Raw genomic sequence first — 26,879 nt, forward strand, 5'->3', positions numbered from 1 at the left:
GCCAAGATCTTTTCTGACACACAGTCTATTCTAACCAAATAACCTAGAAAACTACTTAGGTAATGCCAGTTCCAGTTGAATAATACAGTGGATAATCTGTGTCTACACGTCAGTGGCAATCACATGCCCTGTCTGCAATGCTGCCTGCGTACAAAGGACCAGGCTGGGGCAGGCAAACCCCTCAGGCTGCATGCCTGGTGCCCTCCTGAAATGGGCAATGATTGTAAGACCACCTTGGGAAAAAAAAATTAAAAATAAACAACAGCATGAACATCACAACAACATTCTTATTTGGGGTCAGCATTTCTTTAACAATTCTCAGACAACATTAAGATGGTGAGGGTAGAGTCGGTAGCATTAAAATACACCACAACCACACCACGATGCTATAGAAAAAGATTATGGGAGAAATGGCAGCTCTGTCAGAGAATTAAACACTTTTTTTTATCATGGTCATGAATAAAGACTGAACCAATCCACATTTCACAGACTTGTTAAGTGTTAAATAGAATGAGCAGCTACCATTTCTTTTAAATTCACTCTGAAACTGTTACTGGATAAAGCATTCCATCAAATAGCTGTGCAGCACAGCTGTTTATCAGATTCCTATTTTTACTCGACTTTCGACTGTGACTATGTATAGGAGTTTCTTCAGCCAGTAAAGCACTTTCTAACAAGAAATATTAATGTACCATTATATATAGCGTCCTCACTCCTTATTCAGCAAGGATAGCTGTTATACAAAACAGAAAACATCTGCTTAACAGTGGGATAATTTCTCTTCAATCCACCAGATTAGAAATAGAAAGTTAATGGCAGAGGTTAATGAAGATTGTACCAAGGAGGATTGAGTTTCTGCAAGTACGTTTCAGAAGCAAAACAAACCCTAGAATTCAGCATTTATAAAAACATATAAAAAAAAAAAACTAGTTAAAAGTTTCTATTAAGAAATCTCTACTGACTACACTGTTATCTTAGGCTTTGTAATTCCTGTAAGTATAACGATTCACTCCTAACTCAGGAGCTTGAATCAGATTAGGGCATTTACTTGTTTTCCCTGCTCCCAGATATCTTGCTTTTCTTGGGATTTCTGCCAGTATTGTCAAGCAGTGTAGTTGATTTTTGTGTTGGTGCACTGAATTATCATGATGTGGACAGCTGTCTCCTCGGCAATTTTATGTAACGTGAATCTCTTTTCTCCCTTTGCTTTCAACTGCTTTGGCTCTGTGAGAAGATCTCTGATTGCAAGATGCCTGTCACAGCATGCTCTCTCTGAGAAACAAACACTACTCTGAAATGCTCCTTAAAGGCCTCACTGTATTTGCCTCATCTTAGCTCAAAGATAGAATATCTCCTGCTGCTTGCAGCGAGATTTTGTGAGTTGGCTTTCTTGTTACAAAGGCAGACACTGTCACATAAACCAAGTGCACTCATTAAGTTTATTGGGCAGTTAAGTGTTAATGTTAGAGCCCTCCTAACTATTATAATAGCTGATTCCAGTAGAAAAGTAAGTCATAGTAATGTCAGAGCTCTTTCCTTAGTCCTTTCTTTTATTGTGCCAGTTACAGGATGACAGAATATCATTTCTGAAGCTGTGACACAAATCTGGCAACCCACTCCATTCTGACACAAATTAAGGGCCAGAAATCACACAATGATTCTGACACAAATTCCCTCCACGGAAATGCCCTCACTCTATCAAACAATCAGAAGAGTACAGGAAAATAAAAAAGGGAAAACAAAAAAAGAGAAAAGAACTGTCCTTTTCCAGCTCCAGAACACTTCACAGCATTGCACTTCTGAAATCAGTCTGTGGATTAGTAGAGTCATATAAAAGCATAACAATGAATTGAAGAGAAAGTACCTTAGTTAGATTTTTGGGAAAATGCTATCTTGCAATTACGAATTCTTAAACAGAAAACTAGATATTTTGATATGCAACCTGATGTCCAACTGTTCCTCTCCTTTAGAACATACAAATCATAATTTAATCAGCTAAAATAATTATCATACAACTCAGATTCCACATAGAGACATATCTAAATGCCTTTCCATTCACACGACTCAGCAAAGAATTGTAAAGGATGAGCTTTATTTGCAGATCTCTGGCACGGATCTTTTTCACAATGATGTGAATACATTCCAGTATGGAGGCAGGTCAGAGTGATGATATGCTGACAGTCAGTGGGGCCTGTGGAAAGAGATGCTTGCAATCTTCCCAAAAAAGAGAATTAACAAGCTAATTTTAAAGACAGATGTATAGGAGCTCCACCCCCAACAGAATATGTAATCAGTGATATTTGATTCCCAGTGAAAAAAATTAGCATGTGAATAAAGAGGAGCTTTGACATCAATTGTATTATGATAAAAACAGTTTTTGCTTTTATAGTTTTCAAAGTGCTTTCTCTCACCAACCCAATCTCCCTTTACTGCCACTGTTTTTCTTCATGTGTAACACTACTGAAGAGTGGCAGAGGTGTTCTTTCATTTTCCAAGCTGTTCTTCAGTGTGTGATTGGTATGAGACTCAAGTACAGTCTTTTTCTTCGTAAGAGAAACGTTTGCTTTCTGTTAAAGTATTAGGTGAGTGAGGGATGGATTTTATAACATTTCATCCCAAAGAGGACACATCTTCTGGGACATTTTTGGGCTGTCAATCAAGATAACCAGACAAAAGAACAACTACTGAAACAGTGCCATTGTTCTTCCTGATATGTCAAGGAAGCGGAGTTTTTCTGCGTAAGAGGAATACACAGTAGACAAGGCAGAATTAGATCCAAATCCTTAAGTGTGGAAGGAGCATTTCAAATGGATCACTTGTTGTTTCCAAAGACTATCTAGAGGGGATTTTAATTTGAGGACCTAAGGCTTTAAGCAGAGCTTTAAAATGTTTCTGAAGAAGCATTGCAGCACTGCTGTTTGAAAGCAGGACATGTCAGAAAAAAAATTTAAAAGCACAAAGCAGAAAAAGAGGGAAGATGCTGTGAGCTCCTGTTCTATCTCACTATCGCATCTAAATCACTTGATTTAGGCTGCAACAGTTAAGATCGCAGACAAATAACACAAATAACACAATTTTTAAATAAAATCAGCAAATCAGTGTTAGTAATGTGCACAGATTCAGGTGAACATTTGCCAGACACTTTACATGGTAAGGTTAAACCAACTTCCTACTGCAAGAATCTGAGAGAAACAGCTGATCTGACAGACAGGTGACTGCATATCAAACCAGCATGATGCTGGCCCACCATGGCACTGCACAGCACTGTTAGTGCATGCTAACATCTCCACGTTCAGAGAACACTCCTGCCTGTCCACAACATGATGAGTTACCCAATCCACACCATTATTAACAGCGTGATTAGGTTTAGGGGATCTAGTACAAAACAAGCTACCTACCTAATTTCATATGATGAAATAAGAAAAAATAAAATTGATATGCACTTAGAAGTGTTGCTAGTATAGCATATGTTGTTTGTATATATCAGCACCACTTATATTATGAAAGTATTAGAGATCATTTTTACTGCAACTATACCATAAAAATCAGTGTAGCAGCTGCATTGTGCTCGGAGCCACACAAATACACAGCAAAAGCGCTGCCTGTAATACAGTGAGTTTACATGGATATGTACAAATAACCAAGAGAGCATGCAAGCAGGATGAAAGTTATGAAAAGAACACGTGAGAGATCAGCATCTGGCTGAAATTATTTTGAAATTGAGAATATACACAGCTCCAAAACCAACTGTGAACAATTAGAATGTCACTTGGTTTCATAATATAAGTATAGAATAACATTTTATTCTGAGTAAAACAATCCATTAAAAAAAAAAAAATCTTGCAAAATCACTCAAAAATTGTCACCATAAATATTTGGTTTATATCTCTCCAGCTTAACTCAGACATTTATTTCATCTTTCAGAATGTGTATAACAATAGTGGCCAGGAGACTTCAAGAAAAATTGGCATTATCACACCAGGATCAACAGTACGTAGACTGCCAACAGCCCTATGTTCTCTTGATGCAGGGCTTGCACAAGTACTTCTCTTGACCTTAATGTAGAAAGGTTAAGGTTTACTAAGCAACCAGAAAATAAAAGCATGACAATGCAGATTAGATAACCTCAAAAAATACAAAAACAGCAGTTTGTTAAAAACATGCTGCTTTTCCAGCAGGCAAAAAGATCTTTGAAGAATAAAGGCAAATTATCTCACTCATTCAGCAATGAGAGTATACCTGAGCTTTTTGAAACAAAATTCTAACTGTTTTTAGTTTGTAACCAAAATTCCACTTAGAGAAAAATATATCAATGGATGTTCATCCAGGACCACATCTCTACACAATGACAACAATCACTAGATTGACTGAATTGATGAGATTTGTCTCAGCAAATACTGCAACTTCAAGAGTACAGTCAATTGCAAATCTTCTTTCTTCCTCTTAATTTTTAAGGCACATTAGTAGTTGTAATCAAGTAATAAAATAACATACTTCAAACACAATTATAAATGTGCATTTTTTTTCCATATGGTTTAAGTAATTTAAAGTGTAAAAAAAAAAAGGATTTTTTTTTATTTTTCTATTTTTAAAACAAGAACTAAACACTAACAAATGTCTTAACACTTCATATAGCCAAATGCTCCTCTTGGTGCTACTGATCACTTTAAACTGAAAAAAAGAAAGGAAATCAGATTGCATCACTGTAGTCTCAAAAAAAAAAAAAAAAGCAGCAGTGAAAGTATCAGACAAAATAAGACTGACAGAAAGACATGAAATGAATTGTCTCATGTAACTGAGAAACACAGATGTCATATTAAGCTTATTTTACTGTATGGGTGGCCCAGGAAAAATTGGAAGTAAAGGCAAGCTTATCAAAAGAAGACCACTTCTTCCCTCTGATGGAGCACTCACTCGAGCTGGGTGACATGGAAGTCCCTATGACTGCTGTTGTCACTTGGCACTTGTGCCAGGTCTTCACTTGTCATTTTCAAACACAGTGGACAAGATAAGGGATTGCTTTGCTCACAGAGATCTGCTTCTCTGTGATAAACTTCTATCTCATCCATAACTAGATTTAAGATAGGTAGGATACACTCATCTTCAAAGCTGTCACCAGAAGGGAACTCTATCAATGGCTTCAGCTTTCATACATTACAGATAAACTTTCCATTTTAATCAGTGCCCTTTGTGACTTTTCAAGCTATCATAACCATCAAACACCTAATATACTCCCAGATGCAGGGTGCTCCAAATTAGATTCCACTTACCCAGTCAAGCTTCAGGGCCTCTATTTACTGCAAATGTGACAGCTAATCAGATTTAAGAAGAGTTTGAAAAAGTAGAGGGAAGAAACTTCCCTACCCACCTCTGTCCTGCCAGGCTGCCTGCCACAGCAATGTATTTTAAAACTTTTATAAACCTCAAACAGAAAAAAATATATAGACTTACCCATTACCATGTCAGCTTGAGCGATAACATAAATATGTATTATAGAATGTCTGCCACTACATCACTATTTACAGATGTCAGAGTTCATTTATTATTAAAATAGAAAAAACCAAAAAACCAACAATACAAAACCAAACGTTTTAAAGTCTTCTTTATTATTTCACAAGAAATGACTGATTTCTAAACTGTAAGGTGGAGCTATTCTTTCTAATCCTTTTATGCTGACTTCTATCATAAATGCTATTAGATGCCATTCACAAACACAACATTACTGCCTGGACTACTTCTTCCCAGTGTGTAGTGTAAAAGATCAACAGAGTGCTGGTGAGGCCGTAAAGAGAACAACTGCATGATTCTGCATGAAAGAAAACACCACATCCAGGAAAATGTGCATTTTATCTTCCTTATCTTCCCAAAGTAGAAAACGTATATTAAGGTTTTCTTCATAGTCAGATATCAATAAAACATCCATAACTATTTTTAAAGAAAATTTATATAGAGTGCTCCTTATTTACTGGAATGAAAAGGTTTTTTTTTAAAAAAAAAAATCACTATCTGTATTTATAGTGCTGTTGTCCTCTGTGTGTTAGTTAGAGCTGCAGGATATTTTGCAATTGTAATTTTTATTTCATTCACTTTGTCCATTTCCTCCCCTTTGCACTAGCTGCTTTAATGATACTTAAGTCAGGCACTCAGGGATCAAATTACCAAATTGTAGAATTATTTCTGAATATGCAGTCTCTAGGTACAAGTAAAAGTCCACTTGCAAAAAATCACTCACCTGCATTGCTGTAAATTCACTTCTACAATGTGACCTTGTCCCCCCCCCCTCCCATCTCCAGTCATCAGAAAAATCAAGAATCTCATAACAGTTTGTTCTACAGAAATTTTTAGAATCACAGAATCACTAAGGTGACTCAACCACCTCCCTGGACAACCACCTCCCTAGACAGCCCATTCCAGTGCCTGACTGCTCTTTTAGAGAAGAAACTTTTCTTAATGCTCAATCTCCCCTGGAGCCAACTTGATGTCATTCCCTTTTTTCTATCATGAGTTATACAGAAGAAGGTGACCCCCATCTCGTCACACTTCCTTTCAGGTAGCTGTTGAGAGTGGTAAATTCTCCACTGAGACTCCTCTTCTCCAGGCTAAATAATCCCAATTCCCTTAGCTGCTCCTCCACAAGTCCTGGAGACTTGTGTTACAGACCTCTCACCAGCTTCGTTGTCCTTCACTGGACATGTTCCAGGGCCTCAATGTCTTTCTTGTAGTGAGGGGCCAAAAACTGTACACAGTACTCAAGGTGCAGCCTCACCAGTGCCAAATAAAGGGGATGATCACGTCCTTGCTTCTGCTGGCAACACTACTTCTGATACATGTCAGGATGCCATTGGCATTCTTGGCCACCTGGGCACAATGCTGGCTCATGTTCAATTGACCAAAATTCAATTCATGTTTAATTGCCCAAAAACTCCAGATCCATTTCCTCCACACAGTCTTCCAGTCACTATGCCCCAAGCCTGTAGTGTTGCATGGGGTTGTTGTAGCCACAGTGCAGGACTTGGCACTTGGTCTTGTTGAACTTCATCCCATTGGCCTCAGCACAATGATCCAGACTCCTCTGTAAGGCCTTCCTACCCCCAGGCATATTGACACTTCCTACCAGCTTGGTGTCACCTGCAAACTTATTAAAGGTGCACTCAGTATCCTCATCCAGGTCATCAATAAATCTATTGAATGAGACAGGTTCTAATAGCAAACCCTGGCAAACACCACTTGTGATCAGGTGTTGGCTTACTCCATTGTATGTGATTATGATTAGATAGAGATTTTATGAACAAACTGCCAAAACATCTGGAAAATATACACAGTTGTCAGCCTCAGACATTTAGTACCTTCAAAGATATGCCAAAATTATATGAAGGTGCACTTCACTTTAAAATGTAAATGCTGAGTACATCCTGATTTTGATCTCTGCTCATTTCCCATCTTTTAAATCAAATGCTCACCAGATGACTATCCTATTGGCTGACATGCACCTGATTCATGGTGGTGCTCTCAGGAGGTCATCACAAAGGTAGGCATTTCAAAAGAGTGGTGCAGAGAATTAGTCAGCCACTACATACTCCCATCTACATACAAGCTAATTTGATTAAAGGTAGAGGATCAAACTCTGTTGCCTCAGAATGATTAATTACCTCAGCACTTTCAGAATTAATTATTAGTACACAGCCACAGGGATAGGAAAACCCAATATAGCATAAGTAGAGGCACCCAGCGGGCAGATTTACTACACTGGGATCTATTTTAGCCCAGAATTTATTATCCTTAACTAATGACAGTGTCTTACTATTTTTCTCAAATTACAGTTAAGTGCTACAGTGAGTTTACAGTTTAGCAGTGATGGAATTAAAATACTCTTAGATTTCATCCTTACTGTGAAATGAAAAGCACATGAAAGCAACAAAAAAACCCCCCCAAACTAACATAAAATTATGTCAGTTTTTAAGCAGGGAACAAAATGCTTAAAATGCTGAAATTTTATTTTTTTTCTTGTGTCTCAGGACAAGATCCCAAATCCAACTGCCAGAGCAAAGTTACTCATGATGCTCAAAGAGCATATTTCAGCAACTTCAGTGTTTCTGATTATCAGACAAGTCAGTATAGCCAAAAACGCTGCCATTTTCACCAGGGATAGAAAGCTTCCTATCATCAGCTGTCTGCCAGCAGCAGCGCTGGCCCCATCTTCATAACAACATCAGGGAGATTTACTGGATCATGCACATCATTATGAAGGCTAACTTCCCACAGGGCCACCAGCTTGGCTCAAACAGCCTGTGTGGTCACCAGCAGCACACTGTGGTTTGCAGCCAGGAGCTGGAAGCAGAGTAGAGCTGAACAGAGATGGCCAACATTTGCTGACAACTTCTATACTGTGAACAAAGAAAAGAGAACCTCCTGGATAACAGGATACATTTGCTGCAGTTACACAGGGCATTCTGTTTGCTCCTCTCATAAATTTATCAAGCTCCTGTTTGAATCCACTTAGTGTTCTCTTTCTCTGCTTACTGTTCTCAAATATGAAATCTCAAAATGTCTGACCTATCCTGGCTTACTGACAGTGCCATTAGTCCATAGAGCAAACAGGTACTTTATTCTGCCACCACAATCTCTCTTTCCCCATTCTCTATTATTTGAGAACAGTCCTGGTTCTCAGCCACATTTTACTCTGCCATTTAAACAAACTAATATTTTCTTTTTCTGTGTCTAGACGTTCCATTCCCTTGTTACTAGTAAATCATTCTTTATACCTGTTTCTCAAGTGAGTTCTCCTTTATTCAACTTGGAAAGGAATTCTGTTTGTTATACTCCAGTTGTGGTATCATCATTGCCTTGGTCGGTTTTATTGTTTTTCACTTTTGCTTTCTTTTTGTTGTATTAGGAATAAACTGGGATTTTTTTTTCCACAGTGCATTTGGTACTAGTGACTTATAGTTTATCTTTGTCATACCCTGTTGTTTTTATCATTTTCAGCTGGAGATTTATATATTAGTTACATACACCAGTTCCTATGAGAAAGACTTTCAACTACTAGCCTTCATCCCACTGCTATTACTCCAAATCCTTAGCAAAAGCCAGTTCTTATATCATATACACCTCCTTCTCCAAATTTTTAGTGATGCTCGGCTTTGAAATAGTAGAATATTTCATTGATATGTTCCCATCTTTTAATGACAATTTCATTAACAAGGAATGAACATTTTTCAAATCTTGCATTAATATGTCTTTCCCTTAATTACTAATGCTCTACCTTAATGTCATAATAATAGTTATTAGGTCTCAAATCTATATAGATTAAATCTACATTTGTTCCAATATGGAAAGGGTAAGTGAAATTAGATAACAGAGCTAATCTAGTACCATACTGGGAGATTTATGATACCATTTAGTCTCTTCTGTTTATGCATCGCTTGATTTCTTTCTTGCAAACATGTTCCAATGGAGAAGCCATATCATGTCACCACTTGCTCAGGAGCACAGATTTTTCTTGAAGCATTCTCTCTTGGAATTCCAGAAAAATCAGTACAACACTATCAGTTTTGACACCCTGGTAGAAATATAATCTCTCCACCACATGAAGGCACTGAATCTGCTTTGAACTTTTAGTTCCATTATCATAATTCTTCATCAGCCGCTCACCTCAACAAAAATCACCTCACCTCATCAACCTCTACAAAAATTAAAGCAAGGTAAAATGCTTCTTGTATTTTGGAGGAAAACTATGTCATCTTCAATAATCAACATACATTTCTGCTGCAGACCTCATTTGTATGTGGCTAAATAACCATAGATTACCACTGTTAAGAATTAAGACTGATTCTCTTGAACTTTGTTGATGATTTAAAGCCAGGATAAGCTTTGCCCCAGCTTTTCATTCAGCCTTGTTTGCTGGCCACATGTAAGGTCCCCTGTAGCAAATGTGACTGAAGAACTGATCTGCTTAAAAAAATATTTTTTTTTCTGCACAAAATCAAGTTGCACTCAGTCTAATTCTTCTATCCAGTTTGCCAAACAGGTATACACATGCTTTGGCTACCACAAGAGAAGGTGCATCAGTTTGTCTTTTGACCATTCTCTCCTTAGCTCTACATCAGGTCAGAATCGTTTTCATTTTTTCCACTACTGACTAAATTTGCCACACATGCATTGATGATTGAAACAAAGCTCAGTCTGAACAATTTCACAGACTGGTACACAAAATATTGCTAATGCTCTTACCTTGTAAAAGTATGTCAATTTTCAGTAGTGTACAGAATATAAATATGTCACAGGTCTTCCTTTTATCTCTTGGTTAAATTTATGAAAGCAGATAAGAGATATCCATTTATACATCCATGTTTTTCTGCCACTAGTTGCTGCCATTAATATAAGCAAGAAACAAACAAAAAAAAGGACTAAAAACTACACTTCACATACTGTAAGCATCATGTTATATAGTGGCAATTAAATTGATACAAAAAGATGCAAGTTAGAAAGGCAAAAAAATCTTCATGAAAAAGAAATGCTAATTAAACTGTGATTTCAAGTCTGAAACTAAGCTATCAGATAATTAGACAGGTGATTAAACTTTCTTCAGTTTTCACACTTGAAGAGATACCAGGTGCCTGTACAGTGATGTGTCAATGAGATTCAGATGTATTGGTTTTAGGCCAACGATTTAGAAGAGTTGTGAACCCTATTTCTCCTGAAATTGCAACACACTGGCAAATCCAAAACCCAAGCCTCTTCTTATATAGCCAGACAGGATCCACATTCCTCTGCTAACAATTCCCACGCACCCCACGCTATGCATGAGATGACCCAAATGCTGATTCTTTGTATGTTTTACATATCAGAAATAAGAGTTACAAAGAATAAAAGGAAGAAGGAGCTGGAAAGGAAGTTTAGATCATGTGCATGCATAGAAAAGACATCAAACAATACATATGTGAAACTTGCTTTCTTCTGGGATATATATGTAGCCTCTTAGATTTTCATTTTGTGAAAAATACAGCTTGACTGACTAGAACATTCTTATGGGTATATTACATCCTCAAATATGTGAGCAGAAACAGAAGCAAAAACTTCACTACTTCTGCTTGTTCTTGTCAGTTGTCTCTCAACTTAGAAAAAAAATATTCTGGCATTACTTCAGGAATCATAATTTCGCAAAGTTTTTCAAGTCTTAACATTAGGATCTGCAATTAATAGTTACTGAACTAGAAGTAAAACAGAGAGGTCATCGTTCATGCAGACAAATCCCTCAGATTCTGGTCTCCAGTAGCACACAACAAGGACAGCAGCATGATTTCCAAAAGCCAGGATGACTTTGTCAGAGGCAACTCTGAGTCAGAGGTAATGCTCTCTGTTGGATGTTGTGTTTGCCACTGCTGAGATACACTTCACAGAGCTATTTCAACCTCACTGGACTTACTAATTCATCCTTCAAAATATAATAAAGCAGATGTAATACACGTTTTGGGTCAAGTTTTGCCCAGAACAGATGTATTTCCAAATCACTTACTAGGTCTCTAACAAGGCCTTAGAGGCTTCCATACTTACAGGTGTCTTTTCATCAACAGCATAGTTCAATTTAATCTAGATAAAGAGCCCCTGGATAATTAGCAGTTTCCCCGAAGTGCACTAGAGTTTCTATTAGGTCAAGTCGGAGAAAGCAACATTGGTCTCTGACTAGTCTCTTGCAAACCTTGATTTTTCCTGTTTTCCATGTCACAAAAAGCCTGTGATAACAGCTGAATTAAGTCATATGGCAGAGAACTTTGAGATATCTACCACATACCACAGTCGCTCTCAAAAGAGAAATCAAAAAACCCTTATTTTTAAAGACTGTAGTGCCATCCAGAAGTTCTTCCTTCTGGAAGCGAACTAGTGTGTGCAGAAATGTTGGATATGAAACCATAGAAGACAGCATAAAGTCTCTCACAACAGTGTTTTCAACGGCAAAGGCAACAGTGTTAACATCTTCAGAAAGTGCCTATGTGTACAGCATCTCAGATTTACAGAAATACCAGGCAATCTATAAACTCTTTACAGCTCAAAACCGTTTCTTTTCAAGTGGGCAAACTTACTCTGCATTGTTAGAAATACAGGCCTTTCTGGCTATGTTCAGATCAACATTCAGTTTTGATCAGTGACTAAAAGGAAGCCCTCTTCTGCTATTCAAGCGATTTAATGACCAACATGACCAGAGTTTGTCACTTACTGGACTCAGGGTCTGAGTTTCCGTCTCCTTCTGTCCGGCTGTTGGGTGATGCTTGCTCATAGTACTCCTCCTGCGGGAAGCCGAGGGGCAGCGGGTGCGATGTGCTGGCACCACTGCTGGGCTCATGGTCTCCAAGTCCACTGTCACTGCAGCTTTCCTGGGAGCCATCTGGTAGGTGAAACGTGACACGGCGCTGAGGCTACGAGGAAGGAAGAAAATTATATGGTTTCCGCTACAGTATCAGTAATTGCTTAATGCAACCAATTTAGGAAATGTATTATTTCAGTTATCTGCTGAAGACGCATTATCTACAGTTCTGCACAATTTCAGGCTTTTGTGAACAGGCAGCCTGCTTCACCTGACAGCACTGTATTTTTTTACTACTTTTCTAAAAAGTAAGCCCTGATGCAAAATGAAAGACACCAAACACTAAGGAGATTCTGTCAGACTTCACAAGTCTTTGGATGCCTTTTGTATATTGACTTGGAGATTTCAATCAGTTTTTGAGGCTCAATTTATTTCACCGCTCAGTTTTCTAGTTTTCAGAAAACATTTTCTTTAGGCCCAAAAGCGTGAAGCAGCTTTTAATGGGAAAGAAATGTGACACACTTCTAATGTTGTTGTATTCTTCCAAGCCAGAGAAAGAACAAACAATAACATGTCTTATGTATTGAAAACAATTTTAATAGATTTTACACATCCATTAAATTAATGAATTGAAAGAATTAATGAATTGAAAGCAGATTCCACTACTCTGCTTCAGACATTTCATTACAACCCCTTTGATTTCCATTATACCATAGATCTGCATCACAACAGTAAAAGACTGGAAGCTGGGAAACACAGGAAGGAGCACAGATAATGACTTGAAGGAAGGGCCAGGAGAGTAAGAGACTTAACGCATCAGGCACAGGACAACATTTTCATTCTTACTGAAATGTAAACCTACCACTGTATTGAAAGAAAAAATGCAGAAGCAAAAAATAACCAAATCCACTAGGAGTATCTTGAAAACTCACAATGTTAACATTAAAAAAGAAAACCACAAAAATAACTGAACAGCAATCTGAAATGCTCTTAATAAAAACTTTATTTCAAAGACAAACAATCAAAATTCCATCTGAAAGGGAATGCAAAACTGTCCAATTCCAGAATTGCTGAAGATAGTATTTTTCATGCTATGATAAAAAAAAAGTATACACTATGCTGAGGTATTTGGTCACTTGTAGGTCACAGAGTTGAATGCAATGAAGTATACGAAATTTTTGCTACAAAATTCCTCTTTTTCTTCAAAATGTCTTGCACTGTGGCAATACTATGTATGCCACACGACAGCTGCTGCACAGCACAGCCAAGATCAACTTCACTTATGTAATTCCTGACAGATGCGAGTCAAAACTGTTCTTAGAAGTTACCAATAAGAAATTCATTGCTTTCCCAGAAAACTGGTTTGAGTGCTTCACCATTACTAATAGATAGGTTTTCTTCTAATGTCAAATCTGACTCTTTCCTGTTACAAAATAAATCACTGCTTCTGTCTCATTCATCATGCTCTGCTTATCCCCACTCATCTTTCTGGTATTTGGCACATTAGTCTATTTCAGATCATATTATTTCAGTCTGTACTGTGTTTTCTGATATTTCTTACTGCTCTCCCTTACACACATACTCACACATGATTCCTTGTGTACTGCTTAAAACTTGCTACAGAGATTCAGTGGATCTCTTCAAAGCGCAGAGAAGAGATGAAGGATTATTTCACATCTCCACCAGGTTCCACTGCCTTTGTCTTTTAAGAGTACATTTTCTTTGCCAACTGGTAAGTCTGTCCTAAGTTAGGGTGAGGGCTCGGGTTAGAGTCCAGCTCCATCTCTAATGGTCTTTTACCAATTGCCTCCTTTCTGCTGCATACCACTGATTAATGCAGTGTAGATCAGCAGTTTGCTGATCTTTCTTTCTGGCATTCATTCTGGAGATCATAAAGATCTGGCATTTTGCTGATTCATTCTTTCTGGCATTGTGTTCTTTCAGATGATTTCTCTGTCAATCATGTACACTGTATGTTCCAGTCCTGCTTTCTGAAGCAGTTCTGTACACTTACCAAATTTCTAGTGCTAGATTTTTCCTCATTTGGCAGCTGAAGGAACCTGGAACAGATCAAGCCAAGAAATCTGGAAACCTGAGCACAGAACAATTCTTCATCGCACAGGATGGAAAGGGGTGGGAAGATCACACCGGGGCCCATAGAAGTATCAGAATCCACTCAAAATAAATTGGTGTCATCAGAATAATAATATTTAACTCTTTGGAAATAACTAATTAATATATAGCTTATGAAAGTTTATAACTCATACAATTTATAAGAAAAGAATAACACGCTATTCTACTTCTTAACTGGCAACTGCCTCTCAGAGCCCTATTCACACCAGCAATCTCCTCCTACTAAAAAACTAAAGTTTTGTGGAGTTGATACAGGAAAAAAAATCCCTGCAATGATACAGATTTACCCCTGCACACAAAACTGCACCTGCCCTTACATACATGCGAGTCCATTGCATTATATCAGTTCCACTGCATGTGAAACTGATCATACAGTTGCTTTTGCCTTAGATGAATCTGCTGTTCACCATACCTACGAGAAATCCAAATGTCTCTAAAATTACCACAAAAACCTACAGAACTGTAAATATTTAGTTGTATAAATTGAGATGTCAGTTGTAAGAAAGATGAAAAGCAGATGATGCAAAATTAACCAGAATGAGCTAAAAGCTCACCACATACAATTTGACAGTGGCCTTGCTTCTGTCTCACCTGACAACACGAAGACAGGGCAGAGCACTTCTGAAAAATTTATCAAGATGAAAAGAACATTTGTTTCTCTACCTAAGTGTTGCTATACTCTTAATTCATGCCGACATCAGACAATGATCTGGAACAAGTCATTCTAATAAAACTTTGCCAAAAGCTGGGACTTATCTTCTGTCACATTTATTTTGGAAGTTTTCTCCTTGAGGCATTAAAATTTCAATTGATAAGATTATAAAATATCCTCAGCCTCCAGCTGCTTTTCTATTTATTTCTAAAGGGAGTTAACACCAACAGCAATAGAATAATGAGGATTATGGTTTATTTTATTTATTTGAATGACAGTTCTCTATTTTTTTCCAAAAGGGACAAATGCGAGCAAAACCTTTATGTATTCTTACTGCATTTTAAAAATGCTGAGAAACTTGTAATACTATCTGACCAACTAGTTAAAAAGAGGAAAAAAATATAAGAAAAAGTATCCAGAATTATATGGTACATTAAACAGTATTAAATTATCTTTATTGTTCTGAGCACAAAATTCTGGTTCCAGGGATGTTATGAACCCAGTCACAAGTTCTGTCAGAAGTCTCATATGGCATCCCAAAATGAAATGCATTTAGTAAAAGCAGCCTGTGTCTGGAGGGATCAAATTATCTCAGAAAACCTCAAACCTTTTACTCTCATTATTGAAATTTATATGAAGACTGATCAAAGCCCCAAAACTATTATGTGTTCAATCTTTCACTACAATAATTAGGCTGTGGCAGAGGGAAGAATAAAAGATGAGTAAATAGCTTTGGATACTCTGAAGGGATGATTTCTGGAATTATACACCAGGGGTTAGCCAATTTATAATCAAAAACTGAAAAAAGGTAATAGAAAAAGCAGCAGATATCAACTGAAGAACATTAAACTATTAACCTTATTATCTTCATTCATTGAAGCAAATTAATATCCTTTTAAAAGGAGATCATAAAGAAAAAAATACTGTTTAGTTTATGTTGAATTAATTATATTATTTTGATGATAATTCTAATTTAAAATATAATTTTTTTTAGGAAATGTTCTAGGGTAGCAGGAAAACAAAAGGATTACTTCAATGTTTTTCTCCACTAATATGCAGCCAGTTATATACAAGTACTCAAAAAATTGTTTTTATATTAGAATCTATTTTTGCTATTAGCATTCATTTTCTCTATTACTTGGATCTTTTAAATGCTAGGAAAGTAGAAAATGGAAAACTTCAAGTAATCTGACAACTGCCTTCAGTTATGACCACAACTTCTTATAGTTCTTAAATAAAATTCCTCATCAAAAGGAAACTTCCAGCTCAAATCTTTATACACTGTTGCATTTTGTTCCATAACTGCTATATTTTGTTCATATGCTTTAACAGAGTTACACCAATGCTCTCATCTTCCACTTGCAGAAGAAAGGCCATTCAACACTCATTAAAACCAATAATTGATGAAGAAAATGTTACGAACCTGGAACTTCACAAACTTCTGACAGAACCTCAATGTGTATTTACTTTCAGAATCTAATCCTCCTTTTACCTAATACGTTTTCCAGTAACATTTAACAATTTTTTTTTTTTTTGGCTTCTCAACATAACGAAGAACCGAAATAACAAATAAAACTGAAAACAACATTTAAAGCTTGTCAAACATTTTATTTTGCTTTTGAAAGGCAGTTATTGTATGCTAACTAGATGTCAAAATGAAAGCTGAAAGCATGCTTTTTAAAGTATAATACATGTCAGTCTTCAGTTTGACATGTGATTAAATAAGAATTACACACAAAAGTAACATTAAAGCCGGGCTGTTGCTAAGGCTGAGGATTGGGGAAGTCTAAATTCTGATTTTTTTTTTTTTTTTTTTTTGGTATGTTCTTCACTTTCCAGGTTATCACCTTTGATATTGTTATATCACATTTCTAATAGAAAAAGCCATATCAGTTACAATAACACAACAGATTACGTAGAAATATTTCTGTAACATTTCATATCACTTCTGACTGCTGACCCAACAGCATAGATCTCCCAGAGATACTGATCAGATGTTACTAGAATCATGAATTTGTTTTAAAAGCAATAGTATTGCTTACCTCCTACTTTCTTCATGTTTTCATTGGAATAGAGCAGAATTTATACATTCATACATGCACATAGAGCTAGAGTGCTATCTTCATTCTGTTAATTTCAGTTGTGCTTCAGATAAGTATATTTTACCTATAGGTATAGATTTATGGAATAATAAACGATGTTCAAATGAATTACTCGCTTTGGCACAAGGCAAAAGTAGGCAGTCAAGGCTAAGCCACTAAGTTCAAGCAGAATGGGTTAGTAAAGCTTTGGGGACCTAGAAGAAATCTCAAGAACTTGATTCAATTTCCTTGCATAATTTTCTCCTATTCAGGTTTTCATTTAGAGATCAAAACTTTGTACAGCAATAGACATGCATAGAACTTCACAGGCCATCATAAACATCCACTTGAAGAAGCTTGAAAATGTGCCCTCATCGTTTCTAACCAATAAATGGAGCTATTTTTAAACAGTGTTTCTCTGAAAAAGGGATTTATATCTACCTTTGGTTCTTCTTTTAGTTGAAAGTATACTGAAATCAGGAGAAAAACAGATACACATACAAACTAAGGCATGCTGAAGCATTGTCATTAAATATTCTACAACAATTAGTTGTCCATCAGTTCAGCTGTAGTTCATTCCAAAAATCCAGGTTCTGCAGAATTTGTGCCTGCAGTACTGCTGGATGAGAATATTATCAAGAAGTTTGTATGTGATACAGACCTGATGCACAATATTCACATACATATTTGTAGAAGATGAATTTGCTCTGCAACAGTTTAAAAAAAAAATATAAAGAGAAAGAAAGAAAGAAGAAAAGAGGAAAAAAAAAAAAAAAAAAAAGGTAGAAGTACATTCGCAGAGAGCAAGCAGCAATAGAAGTTTTGGAACCTCAGGAGGTTGAGACATATCTAGAATAAAGAGAAAGAAAGACATCCTCAATTTGTTCTGGAAAACAGCCACATATTTTTGATTCCAGAGGTTTTTAAACTACATTTCCAACAATTTTGACATCTTTCACAGTAGCCTTCAAAAGCCATGGGGACCCCTGTCACTCCTGGTCTCCAGGAACAGCCAGCTTTTGCTGCACCCTGACACAGTAAAATAGCAGGCTTTCTGACACATCTCTCTAACAAGACTCAACACAGAAGTTCTCAAGAAAGCAATGGACCTTTTTTAAATGGAGAAGAAAATAAATGCTTTGGCATATCCAGGCTAGATTGCTTCTCTAGAAGTAATGCTTTGAACATGGCACATTTTCCCTTTTTATCAACATTGCTACAATCTTCCTATGGTACAAGAACACGTAGCATTTCAGAGCGTTTTACCGACTGGAAAGTTATCTCAGCATGTTTATTACATTAGTATTTGTTATAGCAGTATGCCTATGATGTTTCATACCACTTATTTTATCAGCTAGAATGGAAAAGAAAAATAGTTCAAGTGGAAAGATAAAATTAGTGTATCATATATATTTTGTAGTTGTCAAAACAAACATGTTGCTCTCCCAGGAGAAAAAGAATGACAAGAACGATACCCTTTCACTCCAAATGGGCTCTCAGAAAAATCAAGACTTACTAAGACAGAAGCGAAATCACTCCTTCTTCCGCTCTTTGCATCGATATTTCCTTGCAACACTTATCTTTGTGTCCTTCAGCAAATACCCATCAGCCACCTAGCTTGCTGGTTGTTATAAATGTATAGTGTTTTTGTCATCTGAGGTAACGCAAAGTATATTCTGATGGCAGTTATATTTAGCCCATCTTTGGGTGAAATAGTCAATGAAGTGGCAGGAAAATATAAAGAACATCTGCAGGCTGCAGTTGTTTTGTACTCTGGCATTTATGAATGGGAACTTTTATCAGCATTACATTCATTAAAGTCCAGTGGTCCAGGATAATCTGTCCTGAATCAAGAAGTGATACCACTGAGAATAATTCAAGAATGGTTTTCAAGATCAAAATGTGCATCCTGAAAATCCAATTGCAAGATGAAAGTTTTACTCCTAATATAAGAAGTTATTCCATGCATTGACATAAAGCAAAGCCTACCAGTCAAAAATTCATTTGTTTCAGTATTATCATTGTAAGTAGGAGAGATGCTATGGAATATATGCCAGAGTGAACACTTTGTTATTCCAAATGTCTAAAATACTCATTTTAATCTCAAGTTGTCTTAAGGAAAAGCATTACATTTTAATTGATTAAAACCAGAAATCTCCCATTTCTATGGTTAAATGATCAGGTTGGAAATGAATAAGTTTTTAAATTGTTTACAGTAGAATATATGAAATATTCAAAATTACTAAAATGAATTGAACTACATTCTATTAACATTCTTAAATGGATATCTGAAATATGAATTTGTAAATTTATAACAGTTTATTCATTTAAAGTGTTGCATTGTATCACTGATTCTATTCTTTGCTCCTACAGAGCCATGTCTCTGCAATTGTCCTTTCAGGTAATCAGAATAAATAACTGTCTTTCAGCATTCACCACTTGCACGATTTCAGCAAAACAAAATATACAGCCATTAGCCTTCCCCTGTTTCTTGAATCTTCCTAGTTCATTTCTACACTCACTGCAGCCATTCTTCATGACTATTAAGATTACTCATCCTTCTTCAGGCAGCAAAATACACAATGCAGCATATGTTGCTTTGCAGAAAGAAATAATGCAGCTCTGGGCAGGGAGAAGAGAGAGGTTCTGGCTGTAACCTGAGGAAAACCCTTTCTGCAGTGTTCACCCTCAGCCCAAGAGCATGCAACCCACCTGTACCTGTGGCTCCTATGCCTATAGCTGCTCCTGCTCAGCATCAGCCCTGCCTTCAGGCAAAAGGTTTGTCATCTTAAAACACAACCAGAATGTAGCTGTGGAAAGCAGCTGTAACTCTGGGCTTGGTTTTGTGAGGTTTGGGTCTGCCACCACAGACCTGGTTTAGTAATGCTCAGAGCTCTGGGTTCCTTTGTTAGAAGATATTCTTACTGGCATGAGTAAGAAAACACAAACTAAAGCCATAGTAATCTGTAAGAAAACAGAAGAGAAGTCCAGAGAAATAAACTAAAGCAAAAAACATAACACCCCAAGTGGAAGTGGTAGAGTGCATGCACACAAGGACCGTGCAGCTGTGGTGCACGGCCAACACCAGACTTTCCTCACAGGCCTGCTGTGCAGAGCGGCAGCACTGAGCGCACCGCTGTTTTACTTCAGAGCAAGCTAGTTCCAACCATTTACTGTATAATAACAAATAACATTACTGGCATACTCATAAATCACACAATCCTAAGGAACGACGTCCAAAGAACTGAGAAATGGAGAAGGGTCCAGAGCAGGAGGACAAGGGCACAACAGTGAATGCCATTTCTAGCAACTTCTTGAATGAATGCAGTGGCTACTATATGCTCATATGACACAACAAAAGATTAATACTTCTACCATCTTTACTTCAAAATTATTCACGTCATGTAAATCTTAGTAAGATCAAAGGTAAATAATCAGAGGTAAATAAATGCCCTACTCAACTTGCTATACTTGGAGTACCAACCTTAACCAGTCCATGATTCTGCAATGCTGTGAAAATACTCTCCACACAAGCCACACAGAACACATAGCTAATAAACCTACAATACTCTAAGAACTCTTACAGCATGGAGACAATCAAGAATGGTGAATGCCTGCTCTAGGAGACCCAAAAAAGTAGTGATTCTTCCTTGTAAAATAAAGTTCTTTAAAAACAGATGTAAGGCTTTGGGCCTACACTATGTTCTTACTGCTTAGGAGAAGGAAGCGAGATTGCTGAGAACAAAAGAGCACCTTTGAAAGAAACCAGCAAGAAAAGAGAACTTTTGGGGGGAAAACTATTAGCATTAATATCAGCAGGGCTTACGTAAAAGTCATGTAGGCAACTGGTGAACGCAGGGGGCACGGGCATTTTCCACACGCATGCTCCACGCACGTGCAGACAAACTCCTGTATCAGTAACATTACTGATTACCCATGTGACTGCCTTGCTAGCTCACCCTGAAGCTATTACTATGCAAGAATTTGTCTGAATAAAGAAGTCATATTAATTCTACACTAAGGTATTTCTTATTTTCATTGGCATACAGCATGGCATGCTTTGCGCAAAACAAAGTTGCACTTCACATATTTTCTAGGCAAAGTGTTTAAAAACAAATTTGCAGCACTAGTTATGTTTCTTTGCCTACTATTTTTAATGAATTTGACATCTGGTCTTTTTTTGTCAATACAGGTGGCATATTGCAATCAGAAGAAAGCTACTGTGTAAATATCCTGAGCTGCAACTCACCCACTAAATGAGTAAGCAATGGAAAAAAATCCATAGCATGCAATTAGTGTTATCCTTTTGAATTTTCCTTTACTTCACTGAAGTCATTAATAACTTTTAGTAGGTAAAATTGAAGCTAGGAACCCTCCTACACCTTAGGTATATTATATTCTACCCTTGCACAAAATAAATTCTTTTGATGTACTGGAAATCTTATTAATAGATCCACCAGAAAACAAGCATGTAAACTGGCAGAGGCAATTGCAAGAGGTAAAATGAATGTAAATGACAGATGAAAGAAAATTTCCATTCCGTTCAGATCAATATAAACAAACGTGCTGCAACAACCACAGCACAAAGTGAATTCATCATACTTGTTTTTTGGATTATTTGTCCTGTTCCAAATGCACCCTCTTGTGTTCCTGAGCTACGTTCTTCCTTCACGCAATTAACACTACATTAAGATGCACTCCTGCAGGGTCTTTTTTCCTTATGTAGCTGAATTGAAGTTTTTCAGAACACTCAGATATGGGGTCGGGAGGATGGGGAGGGAGGTATAGAGAATAGCTTTCTGCTTCTCTATACTGCGATTCAGAAAGCCTGTAATTGCAGCACTTAATAACTATCTAAATACTTAAGCCAGAATTAATTACCCAGCTATTATGGCAGAAGTATGGATCATATATTGGGTATGATGGAGAGAATGTGTGATAGAACATTTTATTGTACTCACTGCATGCAGTAGGTGTGCAAGGTACTTAAACTATTTGAAGCAATAGGCTTCTCTACTTGGATTCTTCTCAGTATGATCACCAGCTATCTACAAAATCAGCCTTGCTCATTTCATACCTTTTATTGTTGCCTAATTAAACACTTTCAGGACACTCCATTTACCAGGGATTAATCATCTATAAAATAAACCTTACTTTCTTTAAAGTCACATTGATGCTTGAAAAAAAAAAAAAAAAAAAAAAAAAAAAAGGAACATAAATGCTTGTTGTTAAACAACTTCCACTGAAGCAGATTTTGAAATGTACAACCAGAAAGCCAGAAGTCAAGGACTTTCATCTAGGTGAATTCCTCTGTCACTTGGCAGGTTTACATGGTACAGAGAAATCAAAAATATCTGTAACTACTGTTAAAGCTATTTGTTCACATTATTTAAAAATCCCTTTATACAGAAGCTGGACAAATACAGGAAGGTGTAATGGGGAGAGGAGTAGTGGTTGTGGAACTGATGCTGTAGTCAACAAAGGTGTAGAAATAATATATGTATAACACATCTAAGCATTTCAACATATATAACAAAAAACAAACAAAAAAAAAGAATAAAAAAAAAATAAAAAAACCCAACCCAGATAAACATGGCAATCATAAGGGGGAATTCAAAACCCCAGGAGATGAAGCTTCACTCAGAAAACTTGATTCAGGCCTTTATGCAAAATATTAACTATAGTTAACTTTGATCTTATTCACTATATTAAAAACAAAAACCAAAAAACCAATTCCCAACCCCAAAAGGTAATATCTATCTAAAATTAAGCAGAATAATTTCATAAGGTGGAGGCAGTTTCATTGACTGAATAAACTTTGGCAGCATTGCTTTGGATTCACAGTAGTTTATCAGGAAATCAGAAATGCTGAAACACAACTTTTGCTCTAAGTTCAAAAGCCTTGTGCTGTGAAGACGTCAGTAGCTGAAGCACATGCAGGCATATATTTACTGGAAAAAGTGTACAATCATATCTCAAAATAACACAATCAGAATTGAGCATAGGTTTCAGCCAGGGTTCACATAGGAAGGTGGCAAGATACTAAGTGCCATCACTAGCATTAAAACTGAAGTGATCAAGTCCCTTTCAGCTATGTAGAGTCGCCCTTTAGACTTTAATGTTTTTATGAAATAAACAAATCATCATTCATGTCTAATACCAAGAGATCCTCATGATAGAGATCACACAACCGTGCAAGAAACTTCCTTAAGCTGGGGAGCTATAATTTCCTCTCATGTTATATGCCCTTGCATTGGCTCAATCTAAACCCAGCCAACAAATTCACTTTCTGTAATTGTTTACAACCCTGCCTCAAAAGATAAGCCCCATTTTCTCCACAGTTAAAGACTATAAATCCACTCTCGGTAGAGACTGCAGTCAAATTCCCCACTGAGTCCCTAGGGACTCATAGTAGAAAGAAGACAAACAACAGCTACAAGAAGATGACTTTCTAGCTCCAATCAATAATTTGCTTGTCGCTCCACAAGCACATCGCTGTATCAGCATAACTTTGCAAAGTTCCTTATCAGTGATGCACTCTGCACTTACTGGGTAGACATTAAGCATTTTTGCATCCCATGGGTTTTGCATTTCAGTAAATCTCCCTCTCTCAGTGATACAAATATACAATAACCGCCACAGACTGACAATAGAAGTTAGAAATTTGAAAAACCGTCTATAGTGTAATAGTGCTTTGCAGATATATATATCATCCTTTACTCCAATGGGCTTCAGGAAAATGAATTCAGTTTTAAAATAACAGAACAGAAAAGATAGTTATTAAACAGTTTTCAAATCAACAAACCAAAGCACAAACAGCAATGCCCTCTTGATTCTTGAGATTGAAGGTTAAAGTTAAGTTCAATGGCAGAAACAAGAAATGAAATAAGGAATCATGGATACTGCTATGCAAGATATAATTACATTTTATGTTTTCCATCTACTATGCCTCCACAGAGGAAAAGCTTTCTTTTCTCAAACAATATATTAAAAAAAAAAAAAAGTATTTACCTGATGTCAAACATGACAATATACTGCTGTACTGCCTAGAGAACTATGGATGCTTCTTTTATAAGAATAATTCACGTAAAGCCTTTCTTAAAAATTTATAAGAGCCAGAGAATTCTTCACAAATTCAGAAATTCACAATAGAACTGCTTTCTGATCGGCCTGGCCAATATGTACAGGTATTCACTGAAGTGAGTGCTAATGCAGTCTGTTTCAGTGGAGCTATACAAATTAAAAAAAAAAATGCTATTAGCAATACCTCCTAACCAAAACCTCTGTGAACAAGTGAGAGAGCAGTAATGACTGCTCAAGACTGGAAGTCTGGTGACTGCAGAAGATGCATTCTGCCAAATATCCCATCTGTGAATAACAGACCAGTTCATTAATAGGAGTGCTCCAATTAGAGCCAACAAACTCAAAGCTAGGAAAGGACTGCCTTGACAAGTGAAGTTCCTGTTAAAAGCTCTATGGTTCATGAAGTTTAAGATTGAGCTATTATAATTATCTGATATCTCTTGAAAACATGGCTAGCTTTTGTGTTGAAGCTGCACCTGCCAACAGTGCTCCAGGCAGCATGTGCCACTCATTCCAGAACTGCCAGAGCACTGAGGAGGGCTCTGAGCACAGAGAATGAACTCTGTCTCATATGACATCTCAGCAGTATACTGAAGAATTTAAATTAGAAACTCTGTGTTCTTTCCACTGTTTAGCCTTACAGTCTGCTCACTCAGACATCATAAAGCGCTTCCAGGCAGTACCATCACACCCCAGATAGAAGCTTTAGCTATGTGTAGCAGTTTATCTCCCTCCAAATAACTACTGGGTGAAATAAATGGTAAAAGTTTGAATAAGATCCATACTGATAAAATAAGACATGAAAGATACACAAGAGAGCTAAACCTTGAGTTTTTAGGTGCTGTCACCAACAAAACTAGATGCCCTCAGAGGAAAAGCAGGTGCTGTTTTGAACAGTACATTTCCCTTCACAAAAGAAACAGTAGACAAATATTCAGTGATTTTCCTCTGTCAGTCTTGCAATTCAAAACTGACACAATTTGCACCAAAAATCCAAAGAAAAAACATACTATGGAAAGTGACCACAATATTTTTTTTTCAGTATTACATGAATGCTAAAATATTTCAGTGTTACTCATTTTGGAAACCCAGGCAGAAAAAAAAACAAAAACAACTACAGAGCTTCAGGCCCTCTGCAACAGTGTTTCATCTAATTTTAAGGTTCTGGGAGCAGAGCTGCATTCAGCAGGAGGTCAGAGAAGTGACAATTAAGCATTGGGCATGTAGCTTTTTTTTTTTCTTTTTTTTTTTTTCCTTTTTATATAAGTTCACCAGAATGAAATCACACAAAAGAAAATTGTCTGACCCTACAATGATACATCCAAACTGACTAAACAACAATACTGAACTTCTGAATGAAACTGAAACAAAACTCAGGACCAAGAAATTCTGAAAATCTAAAGCACAAAGCATATTTCATCCTGTCTTAATTCCATTCAAGTGAATTAAAAGCAGACAAGCAAATAAATATTTGCTTAAATATTCTAAATCCACATTACTCTATTTGTACGGTATTCTGTCATCAGAAAACAATTCCAAAGGTTGTTACTCTTCAACTCACTACTAATGCTCATCTCTTTGAAGCAGGCTCCCAGCCACTGACAGCTAAGCACAGAGCTACAGCATAACTGTGCTATTAGTTCTTTAGTCATATGTAAACCCAGTAAATCTCTACAGACAGATCACACAATATCTTTCAACACTGGAATTGTGGCTATAATCTGGCATATAGAGCACTATTTGCTACGTAAGCACACTCAGTCACCCTAGGGTATTTTGTAAGGAAGATTGATTCTTCCATACACAATAAAAATGCTAAGATGCTGAAGTACTGTTACCATAAAACAGCAGCTAGAAGGCTGGAGCTCCAGCAGTACACCAGGAGGGCAGAACGCCCCTGATGTGTCACACAGGAGATCCTTGGTTCCTTTGTTTACAAGACCTGGATTACACCTGGAGATATTTTTAAGTTGCTACTTCAAAACCAAGCATATTTCTCTACCTCTCCCAGGAGGAAGAAGGTGTGAAGCAAGGTGACTGCATGCCAAGAACAACAGTAGCAAAAAGAAAATATGTCATTCCTAAACAATGTGTACATATTTATCTCTTACTGGTCAGGTGATGTTTGGCAGAAAACAAGTGACAAAAATAGGGAGAGCATAACACAACTTTACCTTATACCTTCAAGTTGCACAAGTTCAAATATTTGTCCTCCTTGATTTGATGATATCTAGTAACACTGTAGTGCATGCTTATGAATAAAAGTATTTTAGACATTGTTTGTCTACTGTATTTGCACTTTATACCTATATAATTTCCCTGTCCAAACCAGTAAACTGTGGAACAGGCTATGTATGCCTAAGTAGATAAATCATGGTTTGCTTTACAATAAGTAATGAAAAAATAATACTGAATAGAGGAAATGTATACTGGATGACTATTAAAAAAATCCAGCTTTTGAAATAAACAAGTTACCTTCTCTTCAAAGAAAGGAAAGCTTTTAAAAACGACCGAAAGAAGAATGAGTTATTGGTCTACTGCCCAGCCATATATCTTAAATTAAGAATTTTCATTATGTAATCTCCTTAATATTTGAAGAACTGGGCTGACATTTGTAAGTGCTAATGAG

The 26,879-nt window shown here is 36.8% G+C and overlaps 1 protein-coding gene across 4 annotated transcripts in view; it reads right to left on the reverse strand.

Annotated features, from left to right (window-relative positions):
* PCDH11X (protocadherin 11 X-linked) overlaps positions 1-26,879 on the reverse strand; it is a 439,839-nt gene that overhangs the window by 118,154 nt on the left and 294,806 nt on the right. For all 4 annotated transcript variants that reach the window (XM_048959958.1, XM_048959959.1, XM_048959957.1 and 1 more), the window contains exon 6: positions 12,215-12,413. In XM_048959958.1, the coding sequence (XP_048815915.1) occupies positions 12,215-12,413 (199 nt within the window). The remainder of the gene's footprint in view (positions 1-12,214; positions 12,414-26,879) is intronic.

Source organism: Lagopus muta, chromosome 13, assembly GCF_023343835.1.
Source record: "Lagopus muta isolate bLagMut1 chromosome 13, bLagMut1 primary, whole genome shotgun sequence".
In the NCBI taxonomy this organism is placed as follows: domain Eukaryota; kingdom Metazoa; phylum Chordata; class Aves; order Galliformes; family Phasianidae; genus Lagopus; species Lagopus muta.